The sequence below is a fragment of the Bubalus bubalis genome, chromosome 5 (assembly GCF_019923935.1).
Source record: "Bubalus bubalis isolate 160015118507 breed Murrah chromosome 5, NDDB_SH_1, whole genome shotgun sequence".
Classification (NCBI taxonomy): Eukaryota; Metazoa; Chordata; class Mammalia; order Artiodactyla; family Bovidae; genus Bubalus; species Bubalus bubalis.
This window is the reverse complement of record NC_059161.1, coordinates 50,526,696-50,549,067: the sequence shown is the minus strand read 5'-3', so window position 1 is coordinate 50,549,067 and position 22,372 is coordinate 50,526,696. Positions and strand designations below refer to the sequence as shown.

Genomic DNA, 22,372 nt, shown 5'->3' with positions numbered 1-22,372 from the left:
TATTTATAATAGCCAAGACATGGAAACAATCCAAGTGCTCATCAACAGACAACTGGTTTAAGGAGATGTGATATGTATGGTGGTGGTGGTGATTTAGCCGCTCAGTCGTGTCCAACTCTTGCGACTCCATGGACTGTAGCCCACCAGGCTCCTCTGTCCATAGGATTTTCCAGACAAGGATACTGGAGTGGATTGCCATTTCCTTCTCCAGGGGATCTTCCCAACCCAGGAAACGAACCTGGGTCTCCTGCATTGCAGGCAGATTCTTTACCACCTGAGCTATGAGGGAAGCCCCTAATATGTATATATACAATGAAATATTACTGTTATAAAAAAAGAATGAAATATTGCTGTTTGAAGCAATACAGATGGACCTAGAGAATACCATATTAAGTGAAGTAAGTCAAACAGAGAAAGACAAATATTATATGATATCATTTATATGTAGAATTTAAAAACTTATACAAAATATAAACAAATTCAGACATAGAAAACAAATTTATTGTTACCAAAGAGGAAAGGGGGGCAGATAAATTAAGAGTAGGGGATTAACAACTACAAACTACTACACGCAGAATAGATCAACAACATGGATTTACTGTATAACAGAAGGAACTATATCTAATACCTTGTAATAACCTATAATGGAAAATAACGTGAAAATATATATATATGTACAACTAAGTTACTTTGCCGTATACCTGAAACTAACACAATATTGTAAATCAACTACACTTCAATAAACAATTAAATCTGACCCTGTTATCACCTTCTTTAAAATACTTCCCTAACTTACTGCTTTGGCAATGACTTTCACACCTGGGACTTTATATATCAGAATCACTCAGGGAGCTTTTTTCAAATACATGTTTTGACCCTGGCATTTGGATATTCTGATTCAGTAGGTGTGAAGTGGGGCCTCATAGCAGAGATCTCAACTTTGGGAGAGAACCCACAACAGATGATCAGAGATTCAGGTTTGATTGGTGTAGAATGTGGCTTGGGCACTGGACTCTTTGAAAGCTCTTCAGTGATTTTAATGCACGCTCAATTTCATAAAAGCATTATTCAAAATAGACAAAAGATAGAAGTAATCCAAATGTCAACGCACAGATGAGTGGATAAGCAAAATAGGGCATATACAATGAGCCCTCTGTATCCCTGATGAACTAAAATGGTAAAGATGGGAAATTTTATGTCATGTGTATTTTAATTTTACCACAATTAGAAGGAAGTGGTGGAGAAGGGAGACAGGAGAGAAGAGAGAGGGAACTAAGGTAGTTGTGATGGATTTGGAGAAAAATCTAGAATAATGCCTACGTTCTTGATTGGGCAGATGATAGTGCCACCAACTGAGATGGGAGACATAGAAGGAAGAAGAGGGTTTGGTGGAAAGAAATTCAGATTTTATACGTTATATTTTAAGTGCCTAAAGCAGTCGTATTGAGGATATTGGACAGGTGACAATTCAATTTATCTACCATGGGAATCCAGGGTGTGTGAAAGAGGAAAAAGGAAGTAAGTTTGGGAGAGAGGGACAGAGGAGGTAAAAAGGATGAGATAATGAAGGAGTAAAACTGAAGAGTAAAAAATCTGAAATTTCTACGATGTAAAGAGAACACAATTTCTGGAGCCAAATAGCTCAGTTCTCATTCTAGCCTGGCCATCTACTTACTACAGGACTTTGGCAAATTTCTCAGCCTCTCTGTTACTTCTGTTACTTATTTTCCTCATTTATAAAATGGATATAACACCTCCCTCAAGGAGTGTTTGAAAAGATTGAGTAATCTAATGTATATAAAGAACATAAGAATGTCTGAAACACAGTTTAGTGCTTCATCAAGTCTTAGCTATTATTATCACTGCACTGAGGAAAAGTAAAAACAAAATTAAAAAAAATATTATTTTAGAGACCTGGATACAAAGGAAAGGGTTACCTGTTTTTGTGTTGGACCTTGTTTTGAAAAATAACCAAAGGAGAAGAGCCATGGGAACTAAAGGGAAAAAAAAAACTTTAGTCATATTTTTTAAAATTCATAGAAAAAACTTCTATAGGTTTAATTTCATAAAAACTTACTTACTTTTATGAGAAGTTGCCTTCCGATGCCAAACCTCACAAAGAATAAAAAGAAGAGTCCAGCAAACATCAGCTTAATAACAGAAGTGATGCCTCCCACATTTATATAAGCAGCATACTGAACCTAGATTAAGAATATAAAATCAGGATATTATGCCTTTCTTAGACCAAGTAATAAAAAAATGTTAGCTACTAATAACTTATTCTATAGTCAGAAATATCAAACGAAAGCAGTTTTTACTTTATGAATGTGTTATGTTCTAAAAGCTTGTTCAGAAAACAGACACTAGAGGGACATTTTTTAAAAGGAATTGTTGGAAACAATAATTAGCTCCCCCTCCTTGAATACAAATATGAAATGTTCATAATCATATACCTGAGTTTAATAATTATACATTATAGAATGTATACTCCACTTACAACCTCTTTAAGAAAATTTTTTTTTAACTTGAAATAGTTTCCTCTTCAAGTCTTGGCAGTAGGAATAATGACTTCCCTCACCAACTGAGTAGGATGGGACTCCAGAGGTAGCAAGGACAGAAGAGAGAAGAACCCAGACATCTCCATAAGCAACAGAAAGTATTCTAGCAGCTCAAACTCCCAACAGGACTGTTGGCTGATTACAACACCAGGATTTCCTGCACTGAACTCGCTTCTACTGTCTCATGTAAAAAACATATTCAGAAGGTCAGATCTGAATTGTGGGAGGAAGCTATTGCTGCTGCTGCTGCTAAGTCGCTTCAGTCGTGTCCGACTCTGTGCGACCCCATAGACAGCAGCCCACCAGGCTCCCCAGTCCCTGGGATTCTCCAGGCAAGAACATTGGAGTGGGTTGCCATTTCCTTCTCCAATGCATGAAAGTGAAAAGTCAAAGTGAAGTCGCTCAGTCGTGTCCGACTCTTCGCGACCCCATGGACTGCAGCCTACCAGGCTCCTCCACCCATGGGATTTTCCAGGCAAGAGTACTGGAGTGGGTTGCCATTGCCTTCTCTGGGGAGGAAGCCATAAAATGCAAAATGCTCTACACTACTAATTCTTTATGCTTCCAGAAACGGAAACATTCTCTATTCAACTCTTTCTTTTTTGAATTTATAAACATAAAAATCCTACATTAAATTGATAGAGGAACTGAAACAAACTAGAATACTCTTTACTAAAAAATAAATCATATATACTTACAGGTGACTGCTCTAAATTTTCATGCAAGTAACGCTGAGTCCGCTTCACAACAGACACATCTGCTCCCAAGAAAGGAATGGAATAACTGTTGAGTTCTCTGCAGTAAGAAACTGGCCACCTGCAAGACAGACCCATGTTGCAGCTTTTCCATTTACAGTGACCACAACTTTAACTGGTAAATTTCTAAATAAAAATCTTAACTCTTGCTGAGGCAATTAGTGGTAACAATAATGATGGCAGATCTGCTCTTCATTAAAATTTACTTTAGTATTCATCCTTTGTTCTCTACACTTGCACCCAAATAAGTGAAAAGTTAGAACACTAGTATTCTTCATACCATTGGCACTTAACACATACATAATTTAACCATGTTTTGTACCCCAACAATTTCTCCAGATAACGATAAAAAGAACACTCGTTTCAACAGCCAAATTCTGAGTTCAGGGTTCTCATATATAAACACTATTAATATATTGATTAACATACATAAGATCATCACATTTTTATTGCATAAAATTTAACTGATGTTTAATTTTGATACTGATGGTGAAGAGTCATAAAACTAATTTTTCCCAGAATCCAAATGTATTATTATATATGAAGTAGTTAAACTTAGTGTAACATATTAATTATATTTTATTTATCTTTGAAAATAACAGTGAACTCACTATAAAAGTCTCCAGGCTTTTTTAAGAGCACATGTTATTAACAGATAAACAACAATATGCTTAGATAAAATGAAGAACAGATTTTGAGATAATATACCTTCTTTTCAATTTTGGTCCAACAATTGGGACAGGCTTCATATCTGACTCATTTCGTAGCTTTTTCAAATTACTCTTATCTCCAAAACCATAAACTGCTGACTTCCAGGTACCATCATGAATACACAACCCCTAACAAAATAATTCAAGAGTTAAAGAAACATGTAAACTCATACAACACTGTAAATCAACTACACTCCAAAAAAAATTAAAATATTAAAGAAACATGTCTTAAGGGGTAATTACTAAAATGCAAAACAAAGTCATTTATAATTGATACAAAGAACACTGCATCTTATTTGAGCAAGGCATAATCTAATTCAATAATCTTGAGATGAATTTTTATGACCAGCTAGGCAGCAGTAACATTCATTAGAACAATCATATTCACTGTTTACACCCTTTTTACATACTACATATTTACAACATATGCCCTTTCTTCTTTCCTCCTACCATCATTTATCTTCTTTTTAACAAGCCAGTGAGTTTCACTTCATCATTTTCACTTAACTATCATTGATTGCTTTAAGCAGGAAAAAAGAAATAATAAAATCATTAGAAGATTCATGTTTTCACATAACAGCTTTGATGAAACTGAAAGGTAGAGAGATACCAATCTAACTTCCATTTTTTTAGTAATTAATCACTTCTGTTTTGCTAAAACTAAAACAGAGCTAAAAGTCTTCCAAGTTTAATTTGGGAAACTATTCTCAATCTGTGCCTAGCCAATTTGACCTATTTGCAAAGATTTCTTAAAATCAGGGGAAAACAGATTTTTTAAAAACCTAAGAGTATCTTCTTGTACAAATAAGCCATTAAAAAGACAAAAACTACAACTCATTTAAAAAACCTTTTACTTTATTTTGCTAAAAAATAGAAAACTGCACAGAACATAAAAGCATAATTTAATGTAATTTGAGGCTAACATCTATTTAAGCCCAGAAAGCCCTCCTTCTTTCCTGTCTTTGTGATAATCAAGAAAAATTCTTGTTTTTTTTTTTTTTTTTTTTTTAGTTTTACCACCTAAGAATTCATTTCTAGACAGTGTAGTAAATTTTGCCTGTTTCTAAATTTTATAGAAATGGAACCATATAGTGTATATTTCTTGAGTTTTGCTTCTTTTGTTCAAAATTGTGATGTCAGGATTCATCATGTGTTAGAAATACCTCTTTACTTTGCAGCTGACCTTAACATTTTCTTAATGGTGTCTTAGATTAAAAAATTACTCAATTAAATATTTTTAAATGTATACAAAAATATTATACAGCATATTAGAAATTCTCTGAGAGATAAGTTCTCATCACAAGAAAAAAAATTATAACTAAGTATGGTGATAGATATTAACTGTCTATGGTGATCATTTTGTAATACATACAAATACTGAATCTGTTGTACATCTGAATAGTACACTGTTATATGTCAATTATGCCTCAATAAAAATAAATTAATAAAATATATTTCTGGGCAAAAAGAAGCCATTCCCGACCTTGAGGCCATGAAATGTCACCTTCTAAAAGCTCAGTGTTTTGCCTTATTCATTAAGGTCTATAACCCATCTCAACTTGATTTTGTACATAATGCAAAGTATGAGTCCAATTTCATTGTTTCTCCATACCCGTCATCTTCTGAAGAGACTCTTTACCATAAATCAAGTGCTCATATATGCACGAACTACTTTGAGCTCTCTATCCTGTTCTGTTGACCTATTGCTATCTCCCTGCCAATATTACACTCTGACTTGATATTCAAGAGCATTGTTCTACCTTATTCTCCTTTAAGAAAGTGTTGTCTATTTTCAGCCCTCTGCATTTTCATACACATTTTAGAGCTAGTTTGTCAAGCTTCACACTAAAAGAAAACAAGCAAAAAAAAAAAAAACCTGTTTGGGATTTTGATTGGAATTATATGGGATTATAAATCAATTTAAGGAAAACTGACATCTTGACAAATTCGAGTATTCAAATCCATGAATATGGTGGATTCTCATATTTACTTGTCTTTAAGGTCACTCAATAACATTTTATAGTTTTCTTCATAGAACTCATACATTTTGTATCACTTATTCTTAAGTATTTGATTATTTTAATTTTTTAAAGTGTTGGCTGCAATGGTTCTTTGGTGCAGCACACAGGCTTCTCAAGTTGTGGTGTGTGGGCTTCTCTTGTTGTGGGGGCTGAGCTCCAGAGCACACAGCCTCAGTAGTTGCTATGTATGGGCTCGGTTGCCCTGTGTCATGTGGGATCTCAGTTCCCCAACCAGGGATTGAACCTGCGTCCCCTGCATTGGGAGACAGGAAGTCCCCTAGTTCTTGACTTTTTAATGCTACTATGCTGCTGCTAAGTCGCTTCAGTTGTGTCCGACTCTGTGCGACGCCATAGACGGCAGCCCACCAGGTTCCCCCGTCCCTGGGATTCTCCAGGCAAGAACACTGGAGTGGGTTGCCATTTCCTTCTCCAATGCATGAAAGTGAAAAAATAAAGTGAAGTCGCTCAGTCATGTCCGACTCCTAGTGACCCCATGGACTGCAGCCTACCAGGCCCCTCCGTCCCTGGGATTTTCCAGGCAAGAGTACTGGAGTGGGGTGCCACTGCATGATCTCTTTTTCAAAACAATTCATTTTCTAACTGTGGCTGGTATATAGAAATGCAACTGATTTTTATATTTCTGCTTTCCATTCTAGTCTTCTAGCAATAATAAAGACTCAAGTGGAAATAAACAAAGAAAAGAAAAACAATAAAGTCAATGAAACCAAAGTCAGTTCTTTAAAGAAATTCATCACATTGAAAAACCTTTAGCTGGACTGACAGAGAGAGAGAGAGGGAGAGGGCTCAAATTACTAAAATCAGGAATGAAAGAAGTGGCATTACCAATCTTACAGAAAGAAAAAGGAGTAGAAGGAAATACTGTGAACAGTTGTATGCCAAACAAATTAGATAACCTAGATGAAATGAACAAATTCTTAGAAAGATACTGTTATGGATCAAATTGTGTCCCTGCCCCGAATTTGTATATTGAAGGCCTAACCCTCAGCACCTCAGAATGTGCCTTATTTGGAAATACGGTTGTTGCAGATTTAACTAGTTAAGTTGAGGTCATACTGGAGCAGGTGGACCCCCCAACCCAAAATTACTGGTGTCCTTATACAAAGGAGAAATCTGGACATGCACACACATCATGTGAAGATGAAAACGAGGTCTGAGTGATGCATCTACAAACAAAGGAACACCAGAAAGTGCCAGTGAACATCCAAAGCTAGGAGAAAGCATGGAGCCCCCTCACAGTCCTCAAAAGAAACCAACCCTGCCAACATCTTGATCATGGACTTCTAGCCTTCTAGCTAGATCTAGACTTCTTAAACACTGTTTCCCTTGTTAAAGCAACCCAGTTTGTGGTACTTTATTATGGCAGTCCTAGGAAACTAACACAGACACAAACTACCAAAACTGACTTAGGAGTATATAGAAAATCCTAAAAACCTGTAAGAAGTGAAGAAACTGAATTCTTGTTATCTCTTCACTGATTTCTAGTGTACAATTTCTAGACTGTAATAGTATTATAGCCTGAAACATACAGCGATTGGCACACTATTTCTTTAAAAGGTCAAACTAAGTATTTCGGGCTGTGTAGGCCACATATGGTCTCTGCTACACATTCTTCGTTTCCCACTATAGCTCTTTAAATATAGTAGAATTACTCCTAGCTTGCAGCCATGTAAGAGCAGGCCGTGGGCTGACACCTGCACTGGAGCTGCACCATCCAGTATGGAAGTCATTATATAGCATATATGGAAAACCCGCATCATCGTGGAAGATGTACTGAACAGCACTGTCTTGAGAACATGATTTCAATCCTCTGAAATTCTTTGAGTCGCTTTATGGTCCAATACGTTGTCTATGATTCAATTTTTACGTAAAGTAATAAAGCTTAAGGGGAAAAGCAGGAGAAGGAGCAGGAGGAAACCAATCCTGGGCCAAGGGATGCTTCTTCAAGAGAGTTATCTTTGTCCATCCTTGGGAAATTAAGGCTCCATATTTTGCTTTAAGGGGAATGAGAAGGAGCTGCATTGAATCTGATGTTTTCAAATCTTTGGTCCTGATCAAGCCCCAACTTTGAGTCCTTATAAAAACAGGACTTAACAATATTTATTGAGTGATTACTAAGTGCCAACCACTGTTCTGATTTATATTCACTGACTAATTTAATCTTCGTAACAATTATATGAAGGAGACAGTATTATCATTTTGTATTACAGATCATCTCCTGCTGCTGTTTCAAAAGAAGCCTCTTTTTTTTTAGCTCTACTTATCTTCTCATTATCTCCCTATAGTGGACATCTGTTTTTGTCAGTTCTACACTGGTCCCCTGCAGGGAATTTTTAATTCTGCTACCCTGTCTTCTACTTAGAAAACTCTCTTTCCTATTTGGAATTTGTTCCATGGTGTTCAGAAGGGCTTGGCCCTATGATCCCCCCTCCAAAGGCCCATGACCCAGGCCTGGGCTATCTGAGTACTCCATTATATCCCAGGTCTCACTGTTTGGCTCAAGAATGACCAAATAACCCAATACTTGAGTTGACTCATTGGAAAAGACTGTGATGCTGAGAGGGATTAGGGGCAGGAGGAAAAGGGGACGACAGAGGATGAGATGGCTGGATGGCATCACTGACTCGATGGACGTGAGTCTGAGTGAACTCCGGGAGATGGTGACGGACAGGGAGGCCTGGCATGCTGCGATTCATGGGGTCGCAAAGAGTCGGACACGACAGAACGACTGAACTGAACTGACTGAGTAATCTTCCCTAATTTTGCATACTCAAACTCTGCCAGCTGTCCCTGGGAGATCATGAACCTTAAGTACAGTGTATACCTGCGGCCGCCAGCACTTCCCCACCATTGTGAGAGCCTACACTGAGGAACACAGAATTACTGAAGAGACACAAAGAGGACGAGGGATAAAAATGAGTTCTGATAACATCCAGAACATCCAGATCCAGCCATACTGTTTACCTGCAGACGTTTGGTTACAAGAATCAGTAAATTCTTTTCTGTTTTGTTTAAACCAGGCTGAGTTGGCTTTCTGTAACTCATGTTCCTCAGAGTTCCAAGCATGTCTTTCAATCTCATTTCTGTGCTTTTGTTTTAGGTTGCTGCCTCTCATCTTCCAAACGCTATGCACTTTTCAAGGTTCAACTTAATAAGGCCTTTATGAGGCACTCTCAAATTACTTAGTCCCACTGTCACTTCCCTTCCCTCTGATACTCTAGCGGATATGATTTGTAACACAAATTTTTAGCATGTTTTACAGAGTTCTTTGTGTTCACCAATCTGAACCCATAATCCAAAGGAACAGACCCATTACTTAAAACATGCACCATACCATCCCACAGTTACATCTTGATTAAACTATTTCCTCTCCCTTATCTACATCTCCTCAGCACCAACCTTTAAAATTCAGTCCATATCCCGGCTTCTCCAAAAACTCCATGATTTCTGGCCTCCCAGGTAGATGTATTTATTCCCCAGTCTCAGAATCCTACAGTATTTCACCTGACCTCTTTAATAACAATTCTTGTCTCCCGCTAGTCTAAGTTATTACCTCTTTAAGGGTTTGCTTGTTGTTCATTTATATGTCACACTATCTTGCAGTATTACATATACTTGCATTACACAATACCTGAAATACTGAGTATTTTTTTTAAAGAGAACAAATACTTATGGAGCCTCAAGTATAGACACAGAATTGGGTTAGACACTATTGGCAATAAAAGTACTACCACAAAACATGGTCCTATCCCCAAAATGCAATATCTTATGTTCCCAAATAGACCATAAATTCAGTAAGATTACATTTACATCATATATTTCCTGTATGGCCACAAGAGCATCCAACTCCAAGTTAGGCACATAATAAAAATGCACTGATTTGCACTAAGGTGATAATTTTCTAGGGTGACAACATTTCACCACATGACAATGACAAATGCTTAGTGTTAGGATGAAGGCAGCTCATTCTAATATAAAGAATTGTGCAACTGTTTTAAATAAATTCTATTTTAAGTCAAAATAATTCTCAGCAATCTTTAATTTTTAAAATTAAATCTAGTGACTTTCATGCACTAAAAATTACAACTGTATATACAATTTAATTAATCTAAATCTTTTTAACAGGCACATATCATTTCCAAAATGTTTTTTCATATTAACACAGGAAACATGTGACAGACAAAAACTAACCTCAGGTCCTGAAGATATGGTCAGGAAACTTTCCACAGCAGTCAGTGTACCTAAGAGAGGAGGAAAATGGTAAAAGCAAAATCAAATAAAAATCTATTAACCCAGGACAAATAATAATAAGCTATTCCTATTCATTTAGGAAACATTTTTACTAAGCTTATAACTGATATAATCAGGAAAATCTGTGCTATGACAGTATTATTAGGTTACTATAAACAGATTTAAGGAGCGGCTAAAGCCAGATAAATTATCAGAAAAAAAGTACTTTAACATAAACTAACTGCTGGTACTGACAAAATGTTTTCTAGCAGTCAAACTGACACTGCAAAAAATCTCTTCCAATAAGGGAACAATTTAGCTCATTCATTCTGGAAGCCCATCAGTTCTCAAAATGACACGTATGGGAATTCTTCTATTATTTTCCAATATGAAAGCTTTCAAGAAAGCTCATTAGTAGTGACTTATAATAAATGTACAGAAACCCTACCAAAGTGGGCCTTTGTGATGGCTTATTAAATACTTAAAGTAAGGCTGTTTAATTGAAATAAAAATGTACAGAGTAAAAATAAAAGTAGAAAACCAAGGCCAGAAAAAAAGGGGAGAAATCAATTATATTAATCATGAGGACTAACATATATGTAGAGTGGTTAAGAATTTAATTAGTCTTTGAGCTTATTGAGAGCAGTAAGACAAAAGAAAAATATAATGGGCTAGCTAATTCTCAAAATGTGATAAAATGAAATACATCCATTTCTTAAGAGACAGTATTCCCAGTTTTAATTCTAAGAGAAAATTAAAGCATGAGGCCTTTGAAAGCTGACAATGAGTAAGGTAATGAATAACTATGTCATCCATGACAATGTTACACCAGAGAAGAACCAAAGCCACATAAACATCTTGCTTAACACAATGAATGTCAAAAAGCAGTAGCCAACATCATACTTAATAATGAAACACCAGAACCATTCTTAATAAAGAGAAGGGCATGCATTGAACAACTTTAAAATATCTTGACAAAACCTAGCTTCGTTCATTAAAAAATTAACACTTTTCAATTTAGTATGATACTTTAAGATGTAGTAATTGCTAAACAAAGTAAGTTTGAATTTATAATGCTTGCTAAAAAATTTTTCCACAACTAGACTTCCACAACTATAACCACAACTAGATTCAAAAAATGGAGAATTCCTTCCTTTAGAACACTTACAGTACTATCAGATTAGATCAGATCAGTCACTCAGTCGTGTCCGACTCTTTGTGAGCCCATGAATCGCAGCACGCCAGGCCTCCCTGTACTAGCCATACCTCAAAACCCAACAGTGTCAGTAGCATTTTCTAACATGCAGAGTTATATTAAAACAAAGTATGTGTTTTAATATTACCCATTAATAATTATGTTTCTTTTCCCAAATTTGAGTTCATCACAATTACCAACAAGAAACCACTCTATTTTAAATTCCATTATTGCTTATTGATCAATAATTACCATTCATTTTATTTCTGGTATATATTACTCCCAGATCTGCTGGAATGGAGTCAAAGCCACTGCTTCCAATGATATAAACCCCCTTTTCTGCAGCTTTCTCATGATACTTCCAATACATTAGTTCCAGAAACTAAAGATTCAAGACAAAAGATCTAAATCAGAGCTACATAGAAACATCTAGATCAATATTAAAAAACAAACCAATTAAAAAGCAAATATAAATTTAAACAATTTAAAAAACAAAGCAATTAAACTGTGAAAATGCTAACTAAGATGCCTTTGCAGTAAAACATTAACTGTGAAAATAGTCTGCACTTATTCAGCAAACATACCTACTCTGTTCCAGGTGAGAGATATGCTGATCTGAATTAATTCATTTTTTAGAGCTATTTTTAAATGTAAACGTAATTGCTATTATAAAAAAATTAATATAAAAATATACAAAGAAAGCCAAAGAAAGCTATCCCAAATCACATCTTCCTGATGAACATCATTACAAACATATATCTGTGCACATACATATATAAACAGAAAGATAAGAATGGAGGGGATACAAGAAGGTTAATGTCTGTTTAAATTCTTTGTCTGTTTTTTAATAATTACTTTTTAAAAACAATTTTAGATTTACAGGGAAAAAAATTGAGTAGTAGAGTGTTCCTAGGTACTCGGTACTCAGCTAACCCTATCATTTAATCTTTCACATTAATGTGTTATAATTAATGAAATGTACAGATCTTGAAACATTATTACTAACTGAAGTCTATACTTTGTTCAGGTTTCCTTTGCTTTTACCTAATGTCCTTCTATTCAGGATCCCATTCGAGATACTGTTCTACATTTAGCTGTCATGTCTTAGGCTCCTCTGGCTGTGACGGTTTCTCAGACTTCTAGCTTTTTATGACCTTTACAGTACTGCCCAGGTAGAATGCCCCTTTACTGGAATTTATTTCATGATTTTCTCATTACTATAGTGAAGTTATAGGTTTTGGGGAGGAAGATCACAGGGGTAAAGTGCCATTTCATGATGTCATATCAACAGTATATACTATCTCACAAATATACGGTTACCAAAGCGGGAGGGAGGGTGGGAGAGAGTGATAAATTAAGAGTATGGGATTAAAAGATACACCACTAATCTAAAATAGATAAACAATAAGGATTTACTCTATAGCACAGGGAACTATATCCTATAATAGAAAAGGATCTGAAAATACATATAGCTGAAACACTTTGCTATACATCTGAAACTAACACCATATTGTAAATTAACTGTACTTCAATTAAAAGAAAAGAGTACATACTATCAACATAATTTCTCACTGTTGATGTTGACCCTGAATACCTGGCTGAGCTAGTGTTCTCCAGTTTCTCCACTGTAAAGCTTGTCTTTTCCTTCTCCTTTCCATACACTGGAAGGAAGTGACTGTGTGCAGCCCACACATAAGAAGGCAGGTGTTATGTTCCCTCTCCTTGAGGGCACAGAGGCGATATGAATTACACGGAATTCTTTTGCACAGGAGATTTGCCTCTTTTCCTCTCTTGCCCTTTTTTTAAACTGAGTTACTTAAATTTGCATTTTCGGTGTACACACTTTCTGGATCACTATTAGGTTTTGATACCACATTTATAGTACTTTACAAGATAACTTGGAAGCTTTTCACCATTTTCTTTGTTCTAGAATATTTTAAGTAAGAGTCAGTTTTTCTAACATTCACGCTTCTGACTTCTTCTTCCATCAGTCTGGGTAATTTGCACTTTCTCAGCACTTCCCAGTATCACCAACTGATAAGGTCTGAGTATGTACCTACTGCACGGGCACACTGATGAAGGGCTGAGACTGCAGGGACAGGAGATAATAGGTATAAAGGAACTAGTGTAGCTCTGTTCTTACACTACTCCACTCTCTGCAGTCAGGCAAACCTCAACTCAAGTCCCAGCTTTTCAACTTAATGGTTGTATGACTCTGAGCAAGTTTTATTTTAATTAATTCTGTTTACAGCATGCAGTAGTTATATAAATCAACACATACTATACACAAAGGCTTTGAAAGAAATCAGGTTGTTGGGAACAAAAGCGGATACCTTATCACCATGCTCTCCTTCAAGCTTTTAATGAAATACCATCTTTAAATGCTAGGGAGGAATCATTCATTACCTTCTAAAATATGTCCACAAAATTGCACCATTTTTCATGTGAACAGAAGTTGTACTATTAATTCTGTTCTCTTTTCATTTTACATACCTGAGGTTCTCCAGAGATGTCAATACAGCTAGTTCCATTTTCAATACATGCTTTTATTACAGGTTCTCCATAAAATCGGTACTGGGAGAATAAAGAATATCAACAGTTAAGTCTTACTTGGCAAGCTTAAATGAAGGAATACCATTGAGTTTTGGAGGTACAGTCTTGGTTATCAAGAAATCAAATATGAATAGTCTAAATAGAAAATGAGAAAATAATATAACTGCAATATACTGACACTCACAATGTAAAGGACTGATGGAATTATCTCTAACTGAAGATAAACTCAGAAGTTTCATAGAATCAGTGACTCATTTGAGTTGAATTCTGAAGAACAGTAAGGATTTGCCAGGAAAAAGAAAATCCAAACAAAAGAAAAATTATATGTAAAAGTGTAAAGAAGATGTGTGAAGTGATGCTCAAGATACCTGAAGCTCAGAATATTTGAGAGGGAAGTGTAAGAGATGAGTCTGGAGAGAAATACTTGGGCCAGATCAGGAATGACCCTAAGCGACATGCTATCAAGACTGAACTTGATCTTTTCTGCATTGCTGAGCCCTTCTGGAGGATTTGAAATAGGACAGTGATGAAAAATTTATAGTGCAGACATATCACTCTGCCTGTGGCATTAGAAAATAAAACTTATGGCAAGGAAGAAATGAAGGACAAAACTAAGGAAGGGGAAGGATTTACTAAGGGTGAGATACACTTAAAAGAAATGATTTGACTTCCTGATTAGCAGGACATGGAGGCCAAAAACCAGTGGCTGTTTTAGACAAAATAACGAAAAACAGGATAAAGAGGTTTGGAAGGGATGTTTAATCTTGGACCCAGTAGATACTCTGAGTGATTTTATCTCCCAAACTATTTGTTGCTCAAACTCAAGGAATTGCACATTTTAAAACTGTATACAATAGTTAATACATCAGAGTTAGTCCCATTTCAAAAGAAGCATGATGAATTTTTCCTTTTGAGGGTAGGGTAGGAGAAGAACAAGCCCCTCTTCTTCTCTCATTCCTCATAGCAAAAGATGGAGAATGGAGATGGTCTGCTTCTTCTAGACCTTAAGAAACTGGTGAAGGGACACTTAAAAGACAAGTCAGGGCACTGCAGGGACTGACCTTTTCAAGTAGGTTACAGGCTCCTCTCTACCTAACTCCACAGCCTCATCTCCACAGCCTTCTCTCCCCCTTCTTAAAAACAGCAAATGACAATGGGATGACAGGACTGGGAAAGTGTGTTTAAGTTCTAGTTCATCCTCTGCCACTAACCAACACTAAAATTACTGAAGCACTTCACCTCTGAGGCAACACAGCATAGAGGAACAAACAAGGGCTTTCAAGGCACCAGGAACTAAGCTCACATTTTAAAATCCATCATCTACTAAATTGTATGAATTTCTTTACACATCATGGATATGGATTACTATACTAATATACATTTTTAAACATACATAAAAGTCAAAGCTCTTTTCTTCTTGTACTCAATGGATCATCTTAGGTAATATTTACACACATCCATTTGAAACTCATTTAGTGACTTCCTTGGCCTCCTGATTATTTTACCCCCAAATATCTCAAGTTACCAGTAGTCTACTTGTGTCCGAGTCACCTGGGCCCTCATTAAGCCTGCTGGTTATTCAGTCCCACCCCAATGCCCTCCAGTAAGTTTTCTGGGGTAGACTCCAGGAACCATCATTATATATAAGCCTCACTGGTGACTCCAATGTACATTAGAGGTAGAGAATTGCCTCCCTAGACATTCTCCCCAGAAAACCTCACCTACTTTCTGGATTTGAATTAAAATATGTGCTGATGACTTCCAACTCCTATCTTCAGAGCTGCTCACTGATGCGGTCGCCTCATCTGCAGCTTCTGTCGTAAAATTCAGGGTCCACAAAAGTACAGAACATGTGGCAAAACTAATTTCTCTTAGGCTTCATTTTCCTTCCTCTATTTCCTCTTCATCTTGATTTTGTCACTTGTTTACAGAAAATAATTCCATTATAATTCCATTACATATTTCCTGTCTTAACTTAAAAATATCTAGCATACACCTCAGTTTCAATACATCCAAAATCAGATTCATCATCTTTCTCTCAAAAGCAGTTTTCCCCTCTCCACTTCTGAGCACAGAAGACCATAAAGAATAATGCTTACAAGTATTCATTCAGTCATTTTCTGTATATTTTGACATACTGCTTGTTTATAAATGCCTGATTAGTTCTACACATATCATTTAGTTCTCACGAAAGAGACCCTCACAAAGTAGAGAAATGGGTCTTAAAAATTACCTTCAAAGAAACAAATTATGACACCAAAACTAGCAAACTGGCATCTACCCTGGGAGAATAATCCATATTACAAAGTAAAAACAACCTTCAGAGCAGAGGTTAAGGAGCAGAATGTTTTGGAGGCAAAAAGCTAGAGAAGACTGTAAACCATCCAACTGGAGAAACATCCAGAAGGTAATTAGATCAAGCAGTCTGGAGTTTAAGGGGTAGGTTTTCAGTGGAAATAACTTAATGTAGGCATCATCAGCATACAGACGGTATTGAAACCATGGATTTCTAATCTTTCTGACTATGACCCTAAGAAATTCATTTCACAGTGACTCCATACACAAATGTTACCTGACATGAACGCTTCATGGACCAATACTCACCTTTATTATGTGTAATTCATCCTATTTTCTACTTCAGTCTATCTGATTATTTTCTTTTTACTGCCTAGTCTTAATCCACTGAATTGATTTCACAAGGTTTAAAAAATATTGGCCCAGTTACAATTTCTGTTTGGGGTAATGAAAATGTTCTGGAAATAAAGTGCTGATAGTTCTATAAGACTATGAATGTACTTAATGTTACTAAAGTGTATACTTAAAAATGGTTAAAATGCTAAATCTTATATTATATACATTTTACCACAATCATAATCACATTTAAAACTGGTCCAGCAAATGTAAACAGAAGAGAGTTTCTAAGGCTTAAGCTCTGAGGCCTCTGGCCTCACAGGAGGATAAAAAGCTGGGGGGTCGGGGAGGGGGACTAGAAAAGGGCAAGAATTTAGAAACTAAATGAAGAAAGAAAAAAGTGATCAACTGGAACAAATGCTGAGAGGCTTGACTAAGAAGAGCAATGGGAACTGACAACTGGATCTGACAGGACAGGGATGTTGGCAGAGTAATTTCATTGAAGGCCTAAGGATAAAAGCCTGACAAGACTAGAGAGAGGAGAAGGTGAGGAAGAGGAGACAATGAGTAAAGAGAAGTCTTTCAAGAAGTTTTGCTAAAAAAGAGGCACAGAAAAATGTGAGTAGTTAGAAGGGTATGTAGAACTAAGGGAAGTTTTTCTTTAAATGAGAGCTATAATCCTACATTTGTCTGTTGAGAGGAATAATCCATCAAGATGGAAAATTTGATGATAACAAGAACACATGTAACTATAAACCTGTAACTATAAAGTCTTTGAATATGGTGCCCAACAGAAGCAGGGGCAGTTTTTCCTCATAAAAGGAGGTAAGGCAAAGTCAAGCTATAATGCAGGTAAGTAGGTAGTATAAATTCTCCCGACAGGCAGGGAGAGAAGGAGGGAGAAAGGGAAGGAGAAAGAAAGAAAGAGACAAAGAAAGGAAGAAAGTTACCAGGTAAGAGTGAGAAAAAAGGAATAGGATGTCAAAAGTATGAGAAAAATGAAGTTATAAAACTGTTGCTTCAGAGAATAGAAGAGAAAATAGCCTAGGGAAATAGAACTGCTGGAAATACTGACACTGTACATGAGGTTTGTAATCACATACTTTAAGTGGGACCAGTCAGCATCATGATGGATTTTTCTCCAGCCACACTGGGTTACACATGTTCAGGTAAAGAGTAAGCAGGGAGCTGGAACAATCAGGGCTCAGGTCTTTCCAGAGTTTGGGGAAGGAGAGACAAGTTGGTTGAGGATGTATATGACAGTGATTCAAGCAACAAACCACAGAGCCACATTCTAAGCTAGTTAAGAACAAAATAAATTGAAATAAACAATAGAAATATATTTTATTTTATGACAATCAAAAAATTTCTGGTTTAACAAAATTATGAACAATTTCCTAAATGCTTTGACAATTAGGATTGCTTCCTCAGATCAGTAAATGTCATCAACATTCACCATGTTACACAGACCACAAGTATCTCTTTCTCATCCAGGCCAACAGCAGCAGCTAGACGTTCTTCTTGTCAAAGTATCTGGACCCAACCACTTCTCTCCCCCTCTAACACTCCTACTCTGTCCTTGGCTTGCTTGCATCATTCTATTCTTGGTTCCCTACCATCTATTTTTCCTCTCAGAAGCCAAAGAAGTTCAAAATCGTAAATCAAATTATGTCAACCTGCTTTCAACCATTCAATAACTCTGTCATATTTAGAAGAAAAATCCAAACCCCAACCTTGACCTTTCAGACCTAACCACCTAGCTCCTGGGTATCTCTCCAAACTAACTCCCCACCTCTCTACTCTGTTCATGCCCAACTACACTGGCCTCTCTGACACTCCTCCATCTCTCCAAGAACATGCTCATCTCACGACCTATGTATTTGCTCTTCCCTGCAATCCCCTACCCTCCAATACGCATATGGTTTATTCCCTCACTGCATTCAGGTCTCTCTGCAAAGTTCCTATAGAGACTTTCCCTGACCATCCACCCAATAGAGACTGGTGTGCCAATCTTTTTCTCTCTCTCCCCTGTTGTATTTTTCTTTCAAGCGCCTGTCACTTAGCCACTATTATAACATTATTTTTCTGTCTCCTCACTGGACCATCAGCTCCATGAGAGATTTTCTGTGTATTTTCTATATATATATTTCAATAAATATTTATTGAATAAATGAATGAGTCCTTTTAAAATATCTTTCTTTGTACATGCATTAACATATATACTGGTACAGCAGTATACAATGCAATTTTAAAAATAAATAAAAAGCAGATTGTGGGTACATGCTCACTTTTTTAGTTAAGGGGTATATAGCACACAACAATTAGAGCTGTAGCCACTAAATAAAACAGCAACATTCCTAGAGTCTAGTGTCACTCTCTCTTTCAGGAGACTTTGGTCATATTCATTTGCTTCTTGTGAGAAGTAAAAACTCCTCGTAAGGGGTTAATGTCCTGAATCAATTCTTTTGTTCCTTGCCCTTATGTTTCTCTGGAATACAAAATACCAGATTCTGCTAGAAATGAATAGATTTTTTGTTCTGATACAAAGAAGGGCAGATTACTTACTGGGCCTACACAGTTGAGGACAACTGTTGCCTGTTTAGCCATTTCATCAAGTGAGGCTGGATTAGTGATATCACAAATTATTATTCCAACTTCAGATGACAGTGTCGGTCTTCCTGAAATAAAGAATAAATCGTTTTAGGCAAATTCCAATACAGTATTAGATCTCCCAGATCCTCCTTTCATAATAACTAGTGATGGAAAATGTACTAAGAGCTAATTCTTCCTCTCAAACAAAAGATAAAACTGTTTTTAACCAGGTAATTTAAAAAAGGGAAAAGACTATGAGGAAAATGGAGTTAATACGAAAGGTTAATAAAACACATTGTTGTTGTTTAATTCCTAAGTTGTGTCTGACTCTTTGCGACCCCAGGGACTGTAGACTGCCAGGCTCCTCTGTCCATGGGATTTCCCAGGCAAGAATACTGGAGTGGGTTGCCAGTTCCTTCTCCAGGAGATATTCCGGATTCAGGGATCGAATCCTGTCTGCTACACTGCAGGGATTCTTTACCACTGAGCCACTGGGGAAGCTCCCTAATAAAACAACTTATTAATGTTTAAAAGAAAATCTAACATAAGGAATGTGTAAATGACAACTCTATGTAAAATGCCAATTTTACAAGTTTTCAGAAGATGATTTTCCTGACTTCCTCTCCAGGAAGAATTATAAATGTAGTTTCTTATCTTCCCTTAGCTCAGTCATGTCTGACTCTTTGCGACCCCATGGACAGTAGCCTACCAGGCTCCGCCGTCCATGGGATTTTCCAGGCAAGAACACTGGAGTGGGTTGCCATTTCCTTCTCCACGGGATCTTCCCAACCCAGGGATCGAACCCGGGTCTCCTGCATTGCAGACAGACACTTTACCGTCTGAGCCACCAGGGAAGCCTATTAAATAAACTACATATGATAAAATTATGAGGTGGAGGGGAGTTAACATTAACATAATGAAACAAAAGAGGATTGAAGTGTAAAACACAGTCTAGGGAAGAACATTCAGGTTCATAATAAGGAAATAATTGGAATAAACTGAATCAATAGAGTAGGAAGGTTTCATGGGTCAAGGTGTATTCCCTGCAGTAACTTGATGTGTGCATTGTAAATGGTAGCCAACTAGGCTGTATTCGTACCATTTTCTTGAACAAAAAAAAAAAAAGAGGAATTTTTAAAAGGAAATTTTAATAATGAAAGTATTTCTTCTGGAAAAGTAAAGAAAGACCAGAAAGCTCTTTGGGAAAGATTCTGTACTTGGTAGCGGTAGCAGGAGATTTGTAGAAGAGTCAGCCTACATGCTATATCTCCTGTACAAATCACAAACAAAATAGGTTCCAAATTCCCACCATAACAGGACTCTGTGTAGAATTAGAAGGGAGATGAAGCTTAAACAGAAGAATGAAGAATATCCAGAACTCTAACAGGTGCTATTTGTCTGTATGAAGGGGCAGTGCGGTGGAAAATTACAGTTAAAAGCAACCGACTCCTCACCTAAAGGTCTCCCTGCAATCCGAGGGCCATGAGATTAGGGTGTTTGTGTGTATGTGACTCTCTCCTTCTCATCTGAATCCCAGCATTTAGAATAGGACCTGACATTTAAAAGACCACTCAATAAAAACATGTTTCAATGAATGCAGAAGGAGTAAGCAAACGCCCAAAACAAAACCACACCAAAAAAATTGGGGAAGGTTTAATAGAGGGACTGCTAGAGAATTCTTACAAGCAAAAATGAAATTAAAAATTAAAGCCACAACAATGTTATCATTAAAAGTCCTAAGCTTTCTCTCCCATTTCCAAAACCCGGCAAAGAGAGAGTACAAACAATGCTGAAGAAGCCAGTGCTCTACCGTTCTATCCGATCAAGTATCTAGAACTTCCAGCCCTGTAACCCTGGAAGCAGCGTACAAGGTACCCCTGGCTCTAGAGGGGGAGGGAGCAGAAAGGAAAAATTAAAGTTCCTGTTTCGCCAGCGGGGATTCCGTAAGGGAGAAAATGAAGAGGGGATTTCTCTCTTTTTGTTTTAGTAAATGGGGAAAAGCTCTGACACCATGTGAAGCATCGCTCTATTCTTCCTGGCCTCTAGCAGGTTTGGGAACCTCGAGGGGCACCCAAGGGAGAGAAGCGCTCATTTAAGGCGACGGGAACCCCTCAGCCGGGAGAAGGGTGCTCGTGGGGGTGAGAGCCGCGGCGGCGGGGGGCCGAGCCCGAGGTCCCGGGGCGTCCCAGCCTGCCCCCTTTACCCAGCTTCATGGCAGCCCTCTCCAGCACTCGCAGCAGCTTCTCCCGGGAACGGCCCGCCACGGCCCAGGGCAGATGGGAAGTCCGCTCCGGGGACACCTGCTCCCGCGCCACCTCCTCGGTCACGAACTGGCCGGTAAAGCCAGAGGCGCCGAACACCACCAGGTGGAAAGGCCTCTGCTGGGTCGCCATGACGAACCCACAGCGATGCAAGACCTGGGGCGGGCTGAGCCCACGGCGCCTGCGCCTCAGGCAGCGACCACAATACCGGGCGCAGCAACCGACTCCGCCGCGGCCCCTGCGGTCTCAGCCGCTTCCGCGCCGCGCTCCCTAAGTCTCGCGCGCGCAGCCTCTCCACAGCCACGCCCACGGCCCCGCCCACGCCGTGGGGGTGCCCAGGGGCTGCCACGCCCACTCCTCACGTGTGTTCGCTGCCCGCGAGGGTTTTGTGTTTCCCAAGCTTCCCAGGTTGGCGGGGGCAGACGGTAGCTATCCTCCGACCCGTCGATGGTCTGGCACAGCTCTGACCCCCTTAGGTGTCGCATCTTTTCGCTCTTCCGTAGGCTGGAGGGGGCGGCGGCTGCAGCCAGTTATTCCTTTTTTTTTTTTTTTTTTTTGGCAAGAGGAGGCTGCTCAAAGCGAGAGTTTGCGAAAACCTGATGGACTGCAAGGAGATCCAACCAGTCCATTCTGAAGGAGATCAGCCCTTGGTGTTCTTTGGAAGGAATGATGCTAAAGCTGAAACTCCAGTACTTTGGCCACCTCACGCGAAGAGTTGACTCATTGGAAAAGACTGATGCTGGCAGGGATTGGGGGCAGGAGGAAAAGGGGACGACAGAGAATGAGATGGCTGGATGGCATCACCGACTCGATGGACGTGAGTTTGAGTGAACTCCGGGAGATGGTGA

At 38.1% G+C, this 22,372-nt stretch overlaps 1 protein-coding gene across 1 annotated transcript in view; it reads right to left on the bottom strand.

The window, feature by feature from the left end:
* The window catches only part of SCCPDH (saccharopine dehydrogenase (putative)), a 29,057-nt gene extending 7,259 nt beyond the window's left edge, over window positions 1-21,798 (bottom strand). The window contains exons 1-9 of the mRNA XM_006062421.3: window positions 21,467-21,798; window positions 19,237-19,349; window positions 13,981-14,061; window positions 11,740-11,869; window positions 10,254-10,303; window positions 4,022-4,152; window positions 3,257-3,374; window positions 2,082-2,201; window positions 1,938-1,994 (exon numbers count right to left, since the gene is read on the bottom strand). Coding sequence (XP_006062483.1) covers window positions 1,938-1,994; window positions 2,082-2,201; window positions 3,257-3,374; window positions 4,022-4,152; window positions 10,254-10,303; window positions 11,740-11,869; window positions 13,981-14,061; window positions 19,237-19,349; window positions 21,467-21,656 — 990 coding nt within the window. The 5' untranslated portion in view covers window positions 21,657-21,798. The remainder of the gene's footprint in view (window positions 1-1,937; window positions 1,995-2,081; window positions 2,202-3,256; window positions 3,375-4,021; window positions 4,153-10,253; window positions 10,304-11,739; window positions 11,870-13,980; window positions 14,062-19,236; window positions 19,350-21,466) is intronic.
* Between the last annotated feature and the right edge of the window lie 574 nt (window positions 21,799-22,372).